At 42.1% G+C, this 13612-nt stretch overlaps 2 protein-coding genes across 2 annotated transcripts in view; one reads left to right on the top strand and one right to left on the bottom strand.

Annotated features, from left to right (window-relative positions):
* Positions 1-2434: 2434 nt before the first annotated feature.
* CCDC43 (coiled-coil domain containing 43) lies at positions 2435-13045 on the bottom strand. Its single transcript, XM_045814114.2, has 5 exons — positions 12628-13045; positions 8780-8867; positions 7232-7367; positions 5847-5905; positions 2435-4038 (listed from the first exon to the last, which is right to left on the bottom strand). Exons 1-5 carry the CDS (start codon positions 12907-12909, stop codon positions 3851-3853), a joined length of 753 nt encoding a protein of 250 aa, XP_045670070.1. The 5' UTR covers positions 12910-13045; the 3' UTR covers positions 2435-3850.
* The window catches only part of DBF4B (DBF4B-CDC7 kinase regulatory subunit), a 40365-nt gene continuing 39666 nt past the window's right edge, over positions 12914-13612 (top strand). Inside the window, 1 exon segment of the mRNA XM_045814417.2 lies at positions 12914-13051. The gene's annotated coding sequence lies outside the window, so the exon portion shown is untranslated.

The raw sequence follows: 13612 nt of genomic DNA, 5'->3' as shown, positions 1-13612 counted from the left end.
AGTGCCTAAGTATATGGAGGGAAATGCATCTGATTCTCCTAAATTAGTGATAAAAGTGCTAGTGTAAAAACCATGCAAGTTACTGAATATAAAACCTGTTCAAATCATTTGTGTATATTCTTTAAAATTTAATTATACTATCAATTATTACATATATCCAATTTTAAAGTATTTAAATTGAATCAAAAACAAAACATTTCCTTTATCTGGATCTTTTAGACTTGATGCAGAGTAACTAAAATAATGACTATTGTTTTAATACCCTTAGTTTGCTGCATTTTATGAGGGTATCACGAAGTTCTAAAATGTATTTTTTTAAAGTTAATCTTTAGTTTAGTTTGCAATTGGTTAGTGTATATTTTGTGTAGTTGTGTTCATTAGTTTGCTTCTGTATTTTTTTAAAAGAGCTCTTGAAAGCTTGGCTTTTTCTGTTTCTCATCACTTAATATCTTTGTATGAAACCCGAGTAATTTATTCATTAATATGAAATGTTGGTATTATGTGACTCAGAAGATCTTGGGTTTTAACATTTCTAGCATGAGTTAAACTATAATATAATGTACTGATGAAATTTAATTGAACTATCCTTGACTAGAAACACTGATGTTTTAAATGTTGGTGTTTTTCCTAGTTTTAGAAATCTTGGTATTAAAGAGTGTAATCACACCACATAAATTTTCTTTAGATGATGTGCGGAAGAAACTGATTGAGAATGCAGGAGTAACTGTAGGGAGAAACATTTTGATCACTGATACGCTTTAGAACTACCCAAATGAATTACATTGAGGGTAGTCAAATAAAATAGATCACCCCACCACACTCACTGCATAGAAAGTGGTTAAGTTTGACATAAGACATGTTGGATGTTATGAAAACAAATATTCTACTGAATTTAGTCTCTCAGGAAAAAATAAATTACTTTGTTGAAAATATCGGGTTTCTTTTTTTTACATCTTTGTATTAGTTTCTAACCTTAAGTGTCACGCAGGTAAGAAAACCAATCAAATTTCACTTATAAGAACTGGCACTGAGTTTTAAATTTCATTAACATATAAGTAAGAATGTTGGTAGACAAACCAATGCCATTCAGATATTCTTGCATTGAACCTGAGCTTCAAAGATGTAGGTTTTTGGGTTTTTAAGATTTCATTTATTTGAGGGAAAGTGAGTGAGAGAGCTTAAGTGGAGAAGTAGAGGGAGAAGCGGACTCCCCACCAAGCAGGGAGCCAGGGACCTGGAGATCATGACTTGAACTTTCAAAGGCAGATGCTCAACTGATGGAGCCACCCAGGCACCCCAAAGATGAAGTTTTTGCTCTGCCTTTATACTAATCCAGGCAAACCAGAATAAATATTCTGGGGAATTTTTAACATGACAGTGGTCAGAAATGAAACAGTAGTCCATTAACAAAAACCAAACACAAAAATTATTTGAAATTTGTTCATCACATCACCCTGCAAATAATTCTCATATTAGTTGTTTATCCCTTTCTATGGTATACTCTCTAACAGATGGTTCACGTGTATCGTACTTCTGACTTTTTTGTTCCATGAGAACAAAAAAATAACATCACACATAATTTGTAGGGAAACTGATAAAACTGATGCTCCCATTATTTCTAATCCAAAAGAATTTGGTGTACTCAATTTTAATAGACGAAGCGATTTATATAAAAGTGGTTAAAAATTACCCTGAATTATATCAGCATCCTTACCACTTGAATAATCTGCTACTATAAAGTTTTAGAGGGTTGGGAATTAATGACTGAAATCCCGATCTTGGCCTAAAATGTCAATCGTACTATAGAAGATACGGTTGTTTAAAATTTGCCCTTTGCAATATTGAACATTTTAGACATAAAGGATTTATGAGCACCTGAATTAAGTGAATAACCTTACTCAAAGCCTAATGAGCTGATCCTTTTTTCCTGTTTAAACATTGGTTCAAGTATACACCTAACTGTAACATACATAATAGAGTCCCAGAACGAGCTACTGTTATAACAGACCAAGACAAGTACCCTTCAGGAGTCCCATGGATATAACCTGGCTCTGCTTCAGAGACCAAAATCAAGGTGAAAATCAAAAATGCAAAATAAGGGTTAATAAAATAGGCTCTCTTATATGCTATCTGTAGCCACAGCCTATTATTGCTACTGACATAGAGGACTAAGGCTCCAAAAGCACTTGCAAGGACTTCAAAGCCAATTTATTGACTTCCAATAAAACAAGGTAATCTTTCTGATCTTCTAATACCCAACCTCATAGAAAGGAAAATTGAGGCAGAGAATTTGATTCTAGGAAGAGGTTCTACTAATAGAAGAGCATGTTGGGCTAATCAAAATATAAAGCAAAATTCAACACATTCCTAAGTGACTGTTCACACAATTCATTTCCATGGATAGCTGGAAGGAATCAGAATAAATCAGAAAACAGTGATTTAAATAGTTTATTTTTTTTAAAAGATGATTACTTTTTTAAAATGCAATGCCACGGTTTTAGGAGTGTATAGAGGTGACACATCTTTTCCTTAACCATGCTTTTTACCTTTTGCACAAAGGTAAAAATTTTTTGTTAACCTCTTAGTTAATGGTATAAAACAGGTCGGCAAACTTTTTCTCTGAAGAGCCAGACAGTTAATATTTTAGGTTTCACAGGCCACAAAAGGTCTCTGTCACATACTCCTTCTTTTACAACCCTTTAAAAATGCAAAATCCATTGCTGACTTGCACCATACAAAAAAGCAAACCTGGCCAAATTTCCTTCCCTGCAGTAGTTTGCCAACTTCAGGTATAGAACACCTATTTTCTGTCTTGTCAGGCTTCTTGACAGTCTGCTGCCAGAAGCAGAGAAAGGCCTTATTTACAATTGAATGTGGCTTGTGACAAAAGTAGAAATGGAGAGTTCCTGCTCACTTTTGACTCTCCCAGGTTTTTCCACTCATTAAATAAACTTGTTGAGCACCCACAATGGACACTCTTAAATATCTTTGTGTTAGCAGAGATTTCCAGTGTTTCTTCCTTAGACACATGTTTCCTGCAGTTTCTTTCAACCTGTAATTATCACATCTTTATACTCATGTTTTAGGGCAGATCAGGATTAAAATCTCTACTAGCACTCAAGAGGTCTCATGATTATAAAAAACGAATCTAGCTAACAATGATATCCTTCCACCCAATACACATCCTTCTTCAAAATAACAGCCTGGATGAGGAAAAATATGTAACTATCTCTACTTAAAAAGGTACTTCTTTTCCTCCCATAGGTTGAAAACTTAAAAACAAAACTCAAACCTAGAACATCTACCACATCATTTCTTCCATTTTCATAGTTTGTTGCCATGTTAACATAATATCTAGATCCAGGTAGGGCTCTTCATTAGCTTTCTATTTCATCCATAAAACAATACATTAAGAGGTAAATACTACTTTCAAAGTACTTTACACTCCCACATTTCATCTCAGAAAAGGAGTGGTCATGATTCTGCTCCTTCAGGATGAAAACTGTAACTGTCAACTTTCTGAGTATTTCTGCTATTTATCCTAGGTGAAGGAAGACTTTTAAAGTGGCCAAAAGGAGCCAGGACTTCAGTATTAAAATATAAAAGTTGCCCCCATTCCAGATCTTTGGTACAGACATCAACTACAATAATCTGATTACCCACACCACAGAGACATGGCACATTTTGTAATTAGAAGTGTTTGTGATTTTCCTTTTGACCATGTAAACAAAAGGGAAATGCCTTGGGAAGCCACTTTGCAATGTTCTCTCATTTCTCTTAAATACACATGTGCACAATCATTTCTCCCTTTGATCAAGTCCATGAGGAGAAAGAACAGAGTGGACCAAGGTTATCGCTTCCGCTCCCCTCTTTGTGTCCTTTTCTTTTCCTTTTCCTTGCGCTCCTGCTTGGCTAGTTTGTCCCTCTCCCTCTGCAGCTTGTCCTGTTCCTTCTTCCTTTGGGACTCATCCCGAAGCGAGTCTCGCTCCAGTTTTCGGGCATTGAGGACATCTTCCACATTGGTGTTTCGGAACAGAGCTACAGGCAAGTTAAGGGATTAGGGTACAGGTCACACAGGTCCCAACTACTGTGTCCTTATTCTCTCTCTACATATTCCTAGACTTAAAAAAAAAAAAAGTCCTCATTGATAATTTATCTTTGGTCTAATGGGCAATCCTGAAACTACCATTACAAAGGTTTAAAACTAATCCTCAGAATGAAAATCTCAGACTTCTCTAAATTTGAAGGTTAAAATATTTTATGAAAATGAAATTTTTTTTTTTTAAAGATTTTATTTATTTATGTGACAGAGAGACAGCCAGCGAGAGAGGGAACACAGCAGGCGAGTGAGAGAGGAAGAAGCAGGCTCCTAGCAGAGGAGCCCGATGTGGGACTCGATCCCGGAACGCCAGGATCACGCCCTGAGCCGAAGGCAGACGCTTTAACGACTGCGCTACCCAGGCGCCCCTATGAAAATGAAATTTTATTCCAGAATAAGTACTTAGATCATGGCAGAATATTGTTGGGAGTATCTAGGCTAGTTTTAGTGAATAGAGTATTAATATAACTGGCAAAAATTTTATGTACTTGACACTATTAAAATGCTTGAGAAGAGTTAAATAAGTTGTTTAACCTTACTAAACTTTATCAATTTGTTTTTCCTAGACCACTGAAGCTTAAGTGAAAAATGTTCTAATAACCACAAACTCTGAATTTATAAAAGACATGAAATAAGTTTAACCAGTTAGAAAATACCTAGCCAAAAACTTTACCCCTCATTTCTTAGGACTTTAAAAACACAACCTAGGGGTGCCTGGCTAACTCAGTCAACAGATCATGTGCCTCGATCTCAGGGTCATAGGTTTGAGCCCTACAATGGGTGCAGATATTACTAAAAAAACAACCTGTTAGCACCAGACAAGCTCCTCCCTACTCTTAAAACATAACTTTTTTGCCTTAGCGCTTTAAAATAAATAAGTCTCCCTGAAATAACCTCCCCTACGTAAAAGCAGGGGGAGAGACAGAGAGAGAGGGAGAAGTAGACTTCTTGCTGAGCACGGAGCCCGACACAGGGCTCGATCCTAGGACCCTGAGATCACGACCTGAGCTGAAGGCAGACACTGAACCGACTGAGCCCCTAAAAAGGTGGATTTCTAAATGTAGAAGCTTCTCAGGGCACCTGGGTAGCTTAGTTGGTCAAGTGTCTGACTCTTGGTTTTGGCTCAGGTCATGATCTCAGGGTCCTGAGATTGAGCCCCTCATCAGGCTCCGTGCTCAGCGGGAAGTCTGCTTGAGATTCTCTCTCCTCCCCCCTCATCCCTTTCCCCCCGCTTGTGCTCTTTCTCTCCCAAATAAGTAAATAAAATCTTAAATAAATACATAAATAAATGTAGAATATTCTCATAAGTGTCTATTGGTAGGGACTTTCCTCAGCACTTATTTCCATCTGTCCATATTTTTAGCTCAAAAGTATTCAGTGTTTGTGTTCTCTTTTCGAAATATACAGACTCTGAGGACAAAGTCAAAATTTCAATATTATTTTAACTGCTTCCACTGCTGGGAAACCCAGGGCTATACACAGGGAGTATAGATTCTTATTTTCCCTTGAAAATCCTCCCTTAAGTTAAGAAATACTTCCTCCCTTCACAGTAGATGTTAACATGTTTTCTTTGGGGAAAGTTCTTGTTAAATTGACTATGGTTGTCCTTGGAATGGGGCTTAAAATGCTGGCCCGACACGAGTTCCTGTTGGTAAAAGGATTCCCCCAGCAATGACACCAAGATGAAAACTGTTCCTCAAGAGTATTCAATGGAGAAACACTTGGGGATGGACAAAGAGAAGGATACATTTATCAGAACCAATGTTCATTGTGGTGGCACACGAATCATCCTTCTCATCGGCTTCGGTGAGCGTCGTTAAGGAAAGTCGGACGGAAAGCAAAGGCTAGCCCAGCCCAACCCAACAACAGAAAACATTCAGTGAAGCGCTGGGCAGGGAAAGCATGCTGAAGAAAAACACCGTCAGAGGTGTGGTGGCGAACCCAGCACAGTCATCTTCAGAGGTCTCAAGACTGTTCAGAGCTACTGTGAGATCCTTATCTCCCGGAGGCTGAAAAGCAACAGTCTGGTCTGGGTGGACTTGCCCATTACCCAGGAGCCCAGGGGATGGCGAGAGGCCTTCTAAAACCGTGCTTCTCAAAGTGTGGTTCCCAGAACTCCCTGGGAACTTACTAGAAAAGCACACTCTTGGGCCCCACCCTGGACCTATTAAATCAGAAACTGGGGAGTGGGGCCCAGCATTCCGGGTTTTAACAAGTTCTCCAGGAGAACCACTGCTTACTATGTTCTTTTGTTGGCCCAAGAAAGGAGATTTTGTCATTGGAACCATAGTTCTGCTGACCCTGGCAAGAAAAAAACATTAGGAGGAACTAGAAGGCAAGCTGGCCCCAAAGAGCCGAAGAACTATTTCCTAAACTCGTGATGAGACAGCTGACATTTCTGGTCTGAGGTCCCTGCATTAGGCTCCACATGCTCCATGCAACCAGGCTCTGTAAGCCGAGCATGTCCTCAACAAGTTCAAGCTCACAGGGAACCAAGCCGGTGCCCATCCAGAGCAACTGCCTTTTGCACAGCCCCCAAGTTCCAGATTTCTTCTGTGTTGGTTGGGGATCCAGTCTGTCAATGAAATATTAAAAAAAAAAAAAAAAAAAATCCAAATGAAACTGCTCCAAATCTGGGAATCCTTCACTCACAAAATCCATATTCTAGTCCTGGTTTTGCCACTAGATCTATGCATGTTGCTGATCACACAGGCATCACTTACTGTCACGGTTTCCTTATCAACTGGGAAAAGAATATCAACAAGGATTATATGTAGGCTACTGTACTATACAGAAAGTATTACACAAATACAAAGACTCACAAATACAAAGACTCACAGCTGTATCTCAGCTTCTGACAATACAATATCAATGGTCCATTATTAACGCATTATTTCTTTTACACCGAAGTTTTCAGGAACATGTGGATTAAGTGCTGAAAAATGTTAAGTCTCGTATTAACTCTCCCAACATCACTCCTCACACCCATGAAGGGCCACAGATCAGTGCCATTTTAGAGGGAAAAATTACACTATGGGGGGGAGATGGGCCACTTCCCGAAGCTTGCTGCAAGCCAGCCAAGACAGCGGACTCGAGCCTCAAGGGATGGTCCCAAGACTCCGAAAAGGATATTCTTCCTCATCTGTTACATCAGCATACTGGGCCAGGAGGGCGGCTTTTCTCTGCTTCTCCTCTTCAGACACCATCCTGGGCTTCACCACAATCTGTGCCTGCTTCTCAATTAGGGTGGCAATGGCCTGTACCTCATCTGGGAGGGGGAAGGGAAAGGAGGGGAAGGGAAGGGAGGGCAGGGGAGGGACAACAAGGTTGTATGTGAGAGAAAACAAGCTCACCGAACCACTAGTCCACCCAGACAGTGCTTTGCAGGAAAGACAGTGGCATCTGCTGACTCTTTAGGGCCCTGGGCTTCAAAGGAGGTGCCTCGGGGGCCAATGAGAAAGGCAAGGAAAGGCCATGCGGGCTAGGCTTTAGGTCTTATATCCATCTTCAATCAGAGTAGCCCTGCTTTTACCTGTTTTATAAATTGAAGTTCTGCTGCTTTAAAAAAAAAAAAAAAAAGTTTGAAAAGCACTGCATTAGAATCATAGAAAATTCAGCTTCCAGCATGCAACTTTCTCCCCTCTTAACCCAGAAACCGAAGAAGGAATCTAGAATCAACTTATGCTGGTTCCTTTAATCATGATGATTATGCCAGGTGACATTCATAGATTATTTTAAAATAAAATCAACTATTAAGTTAACCATTCTCAAAGAAAGGAGGCAGTGCTGCCCAGTACTGGTTTTTATGCCTGGATCCACATTAGAATCATCTGCGGGAGCTTTAAAAAAAAAAAAAATACACAACAACAACAACAACAAAACAGGGGCGCCTGGGTGGCTCAGTGGGTGAAGCCTCTGCCTTTGGGTCGGGTCATGATTCCAGCGTCCTGGAATCAGGCCCCACCTCGGGTTCCCTGCTCAGCGGGGAGTCTGCTTCTCCCTCTTCCCCACCCCCTGCTCCTGTACTCTCTCTCCAATAAATAAATAAAATCTTTAAAAAACAAACAATACATGGGCCCCACCCCCAAAGATGTTTCTATAACTCGTCCATGGTATGGCCCCCGGGTGTGGCGTCTTTTAAACCATATCAAGTGGTTCCGATGGACAGCCAACACTGAGAACCAAAGTGTAGACAGTTTAGAATGACTTCAAGTCTGGCTTTTACAATTTGAATTTTCTGCAGTTAATGCCATTCTAATGGCTGTATTAATCCACTTCTCTTTCATTTTAAGGGGTGACAAATTTAGCTGAATAAAGCAAAACATCAATCACGATTGTTATGAAATGGGAACACGGAAAAGGCAGGAGGGTGGAAAACAGCGTTGGCCCCAATCCCTGCCATGAAAATCTACAGGGGGCAGTGGCAAGAGGATGAAAAGGAAGAAAGCAAAAGCCAGAGTGAAGGGGACTATGGTCCGATGAGGTGGAAAAGTGGAGAATAGGAAAAGGAAACCAACGTTCAGTTGAAAAGTTCACGGAAGCTGCTGGGTGTTTACCAGCTTAAACGATCTTAGGCAAAATGAGTAGAAAACGGAGAAAACTTAAAATTCTCTCGCTAACAGCGATACAGGAAAGGATGTTGGAAAAGGCACTGGAGGTTAGACAAACTCCCAACTCTACCTTCTTTTTTCACTTTGGTGACGACATTCTGACTTTCTGACCATCGTTCCACAATCTCCTTGCAGACGTTAAGAAGAGGATCTTCTTCCTAGTTGGAAAAGTAGACCAATTAATCTCCTGAGAGCCCTCAGCCAGGCACAGGGCACAGCTCTCCCTCTGGTGATGAGTCGTCACGGGGAGGGTTTGGGAGCCACAGAATACAGAGTAGGGTTTTCTTCCTAGGCTCAGAAGTAATCCGGTGTGTGAGTCACAGAATCCGCACCTGCTAAGTCAGAGCACCAACTCTGTCCTGCCAAGCGACAAGCGAAAGGATTCACAGTAACTCAGGATGGTCTTCCTCATGCTTTTGGAGCAAAAACCTATTGTCTGAGTTAAAACTCTCCTCTGTGGGGGCGCCTGGGTGGCTCAGTCGTTAAGCATCTGCCTTCGGCTCAGGTCATGATCCCGGCGTTCTGGGATCGAGCCCCACATGGGGCTCCCTGCTCAGCAGAAAGCCTGCTTCTCCCTCTCTCACTCGCCCTGCTTGGGTTCCCTCTCTCGCTGCCTCTCTGCCAAACAAATAAAATCTTTAAAAAACAAAAACAAAAAAAACTCTCCTCTGTGACATCTTCCTTGGCTGATATACTCAACTCAGTACACTCTCCAAGGTTATCAACTTTCATGCTGGAACATATCCATGACCTGGCTGACCCTACTGCTTTAGGTAATAAATGAGTAGATGATCTCCTATCCGCCCATCCCTCTGTCCATTTTACACAAGCATACATATTCTGCACGCTGACCAATCTTCCTCCTTAGCATGGTATAACAAAAGGATGCTGGCTTCAGTGTCAGACATACTTCAAGTCAAACCCAGATCTATGAATGAGTTTCTTAACTTTCTAAGCTTCACATCTTGTCAGGATTTTAGAGAGGATGAATGAGAATGGGTATAAAAACCCCTACCCTGCTTGGTGAAGAAAAAGCATTTCAACAAATACGGGTATTTCCCTCCAGTTTCATTACGGCTGCCTTACCATCTTCGTGTTCTACCCCTCAAAATGAGCTGTCGGCTCATGTGCCGGGCACTGTTCTCAATACTTCACATAAGAACTCTTAATTCTTAAAACCACCCCAGGATGTAAGCACTACTGCTACTTTCAATTTATAGATGAGGAGACCAAGGTCCAGAGGTTAAGTAACTTGCCCAAGGTCATCCAAGTAAAAAAAACAAAACAAAACCAAACCCCACAAATGGATTAAACAGGATTTGAACCCAAGCGGTCTACCTCCAAGCCCATGTTCTCAACCATTATATGATACCATCTCTCAAAGAAAGCGAAGAGAGGCAGAACACAGACTTTTTAAAGATTTTATTATTGGTTTTTTTTTTTTTTTTAAGTAATCTCTATACCCAATGTGGGACAACCATGAGATCAAGAGTCGCAGGCTCTACCGAATGAGCCAGCCAGGTGAACCCCTATTTTGTACCCAAGAAAGGATTCCATCCTCTACCTTGCATCCTTTAAGCACACATGTCAAACATACAGAACTTCTTTAGCCCAGAGTTTCTGTAGTTCATGGACTCCCTCCTAGCAAGAAAAGCAAAAGAAGAAGAAAGGGAAGGAAAAGGAGTAGAAAAGCAAAAGAGAAAGGGTGCTCTTGGAGGACAAGGTGGTTTATTCTCCCAGGCTTCACCCAGACCAAAGGAGTTCATCCATCCATTTGTTCATTTATTCATCCAGCTGGTGCTTGCCATGTTGAAGGCACTAAGATGAGTGATAAGAGATGAATGAGAAACAGCCCCGGGTCTCATGACGCTGACAATTTAGAAGGCTAGTATATAAACAGCTGCCATAAAATGTAATACCCCAATTAACATAATAATCCTACTTAAAATTAAAACTCACTCGTCCATTCCACTCCTGATCTTCTTATAATGTTCCTTTTTTCCTAGCACTTATCATTTTCTGACATATTATATAATCTACTGATTAAGTTTTTCCCTGGGAGAATGTCACCCCATCACGGCAGGGATTTCTGTTTTGTTCCCTGAGGTACCCCAAGCACTTAGGGCAGTGCTTGGCAGAGCAATACAAACTTGATGAATCAATCAATCAATATGAATGCTACTGGAAGGAATAAAAAAAAGATAATAAAAAGCTTTTATTAACTGTTGTTTACTCCTGACAAAATACAAAATCTTAACTCAAATTGTTGCTAACAAACTTCTTAATTCCTAATATTGAATCTTAGCCCAGTCTGGTGATTGATCTGGCTATGTCTTTTGTTCTTCCTGGAGAAGGATTTGGTACAACGGTCAGTGGCTTTTATATAGAGCCTGACCAACAGAAAGTAAGCAGCAGTATGAATTATGCATTTGATATATACCATATTCATTGGCCTTGCTGCTCTGTAAAGTTGTTTCTCAGTTGTTTCATGAACTCTGCCTCATCATATAATTCCTGGCCAATTCTTCTCAAAGTCATTTCCCATACAGAAGGGGTTGGGAAAACCAAGAGAAAAATGAGCATAGTGTGTGAATCGAGCAGAGAGAAGGAGAGGCCACCCTTAAAAATGAGACCGTCTTCTGTAGTTTATGTAAACAAGAAGCAGATATAAAGAACCACATCTGGTTCTAGATAACTTTTCTCTCTTCTACCAAGAGACTTAATAGTCTAAGGCAAATTCATGCCTGCCTTTATCAGCAGACATGCAGTTCTAAATAATGACACCATGAAAAGAACAAGTCAAGGAGCTAGTACCAATGGATACCCAGGTTATTTCAACTTCTTTTTCATGGAGTCTTTAGAAACTTCCAAGCTGGAAATAAAAACTAACTTAAATTGCTTGCCTCACACTCCCCCCAACCACCACCAACCTGCAATGTCAGGATGCCGGAAAAGAATTTACTCCATAGTGTTCTATCTCCACTGAACTTATGAGCTGTATCACAAGCTGTGTTAAAGATTTCCCATTTATAGGTCAATCTCACCAGAGCAGGCTTTGGGACTAAAAGGGGGACCTTGCCAGGACAACCTGGGACAGCTGCACTAGTATTATATTTCAACCATCTGCCCAATCATTGAACTGTGTTTCCACCAAGGGTAAGCAGAGATGAAGGCAGCAAAATGGTCAGGCTGGAAAAGTGGACAACCTGGTGATTTACTACCTAAACACAGATTAAAATACACATTTCTGAATTCTTGAATCTGCTTCTCCGAAGCTGGGTATCAAGTTTATCTCTCTTCTTTAAAACTCTGACCTTGTTTGCCACCTCCTCCAGCAAACACCGATGATTACTGCATTTCTAAATACTATAAAAGATCAAGCACAATATTTGCTTCAGTTCGGCCTAGGCCTAGACCTAGATTTTTACTGCCAGCTTACCTTTTTTGGACACTTACCTCCAAAATAGGAACCAAGAGGGTACTTCCTACAGGCTTTTGTCATGGGACAGCCCTGGGCACTGCCTCTTAAAGAGCACAGACATCTCAGAGCACTTTATTCCCCTCTCTGAACACTGTCAATGGATGGGAATGAAGTTGGTCGTTAGGCGTTTATGATAAAACTCTCATGTAGACATTTCAGCGCCTTCGGAAGAATACTCACCCAGCTCACCCACAAGCCACCAAGAGGGCCGTGTCCCCAGGAATAAAGGAAAGCCATTCTTCTCTATGCACCTGCAACCTTCTGACTTCCCCAAACCCTGCTTGGTGAGCAATCCCCTTCCCCCGCGGCCAAGAGCTCAGAATATTCCTCTTCCAGGTGAGACCACTAATTGTCTGGGACACCAGGTATGGGAAAAGGGGAACGAAGTACTGACAGGGGCCGCCAGGAAGCTAAAGAAATGTGTCCGGGCTTCTCACCAAGAAAGCGGAGAGGATACCCTGCAGAGCGTCCAGCTTCTCTTCTTCCTCCTCCTCCTGCAGGACACCCAGGATGTAGGCGCCGTAAACGGCTCGGTCCACTCCCAGCGCCTCCAACCGTCCATCCAGCCACGACCCAAAGCCGCTGCCCCCGCCATCGCCTTCTCCAGAGGCTGCCGCAGCCACTTCGCTGGGCGCCGCCATCTTGGGGTCAGGGTCCTGCCAGCCTCCAGGGCGCCTACCGCAGTGCCTGACGGGCCGCGCCGCAGGTCCACTGCGCATGCTCCGAAGGAGCTCCCACAGCCCGGCGCGTGGGGCGCCCAGCCAATCCACCAGCAGTGGTCCGCCTGGGCATTTTGCACCTTCTAAATAGAGCGCCTGTTGGTGTACGTACGGTTACGTCATCTCTCAGGAACGCGGGCAGGTGAGTATTCTTAACGGACTCTTTTTTACAGTTGGTTCAGAGAGGTTCGGTAACTTGACCAAAGTCACGCCGTTACTAACTAAACAGAACTGGAACTCAAGTTCGATTCCAGCGCTTCGGCCCCCCTCGCCCAACTGCCTTTCCCCGCGCCCTCGTGGGATGGCTACTAAGTCGCCCACTCCCACCCAGCTTCCGAGAGGAAACCAGCTGACTCCGGAATACCCACTGTCTCTATCAACTAAGCACCACCTTCGCCTAGCCAAGCTCCGCCCATATCAGAGCTCCTGCTCCAGAGAACCTTCCCCGGTTCCCTGCAGTCTGTGTGAAGACCACTGCACTGTGCTACGGTTACTTCTCTGCATTAGCATGTAGTACCGGACACAGTAGGTGCTCAGTAAAGGATCAGGCGACCTCAAGTCCTTTTGCACTCATTCATTCAACACTTCAACGCGTATCTCTGAGGAGCCTTCTTTCCTCTGCCAGGCACTATGCTAAGAGCTTCTGATGTGTTACTGCTTGTAATCCCCTCGACAGCCCTGTGCAGAGATATTTTTACTGTCC

Source organism: Ursus americanus, chromosome 23 (genome assembly GCF_024610735.1).
Source record: "Ursus americanus isolate L20-20 chromosome 23, mUrsAme1.1.p, whole genome shotgun sequence".
NCBI lineage: Eukaryota > Metazoa > Chordata > Mammalia > Carnivora > Ursidae > Ursus > Ursus americanus.
Note: the sequence above shows the minus strand (reverse complement) of the source record. Positions and strands in the feature narration are given on the sequence as shown.

Bases quoted from the DNA above. Each gene is read 5' to 3' on its own strand.
- CCDC43 (XM_045814114.2), bottom strand. From the start codon at position 12,909: ATGCGCAGTGGACCTGCGGCGCGGCCCGTCAGGCACTGCGGTAGGCGC. The intron at 7,368-8,779 runs GTAGAGTTGGGA...TCCCCCTCCCAG, and splicing joins CACCAAAGTGAAAAAAGAAG to ATGAGGTACAGGCCATTGCC. The intron at 4,039-5,846 runs GTATCCTTCTCT...ACTTGCCTGTAG, and splicing joins GAACATTGGTTCTGATAAAT to CTCTGTTCCGAAACACCAAT.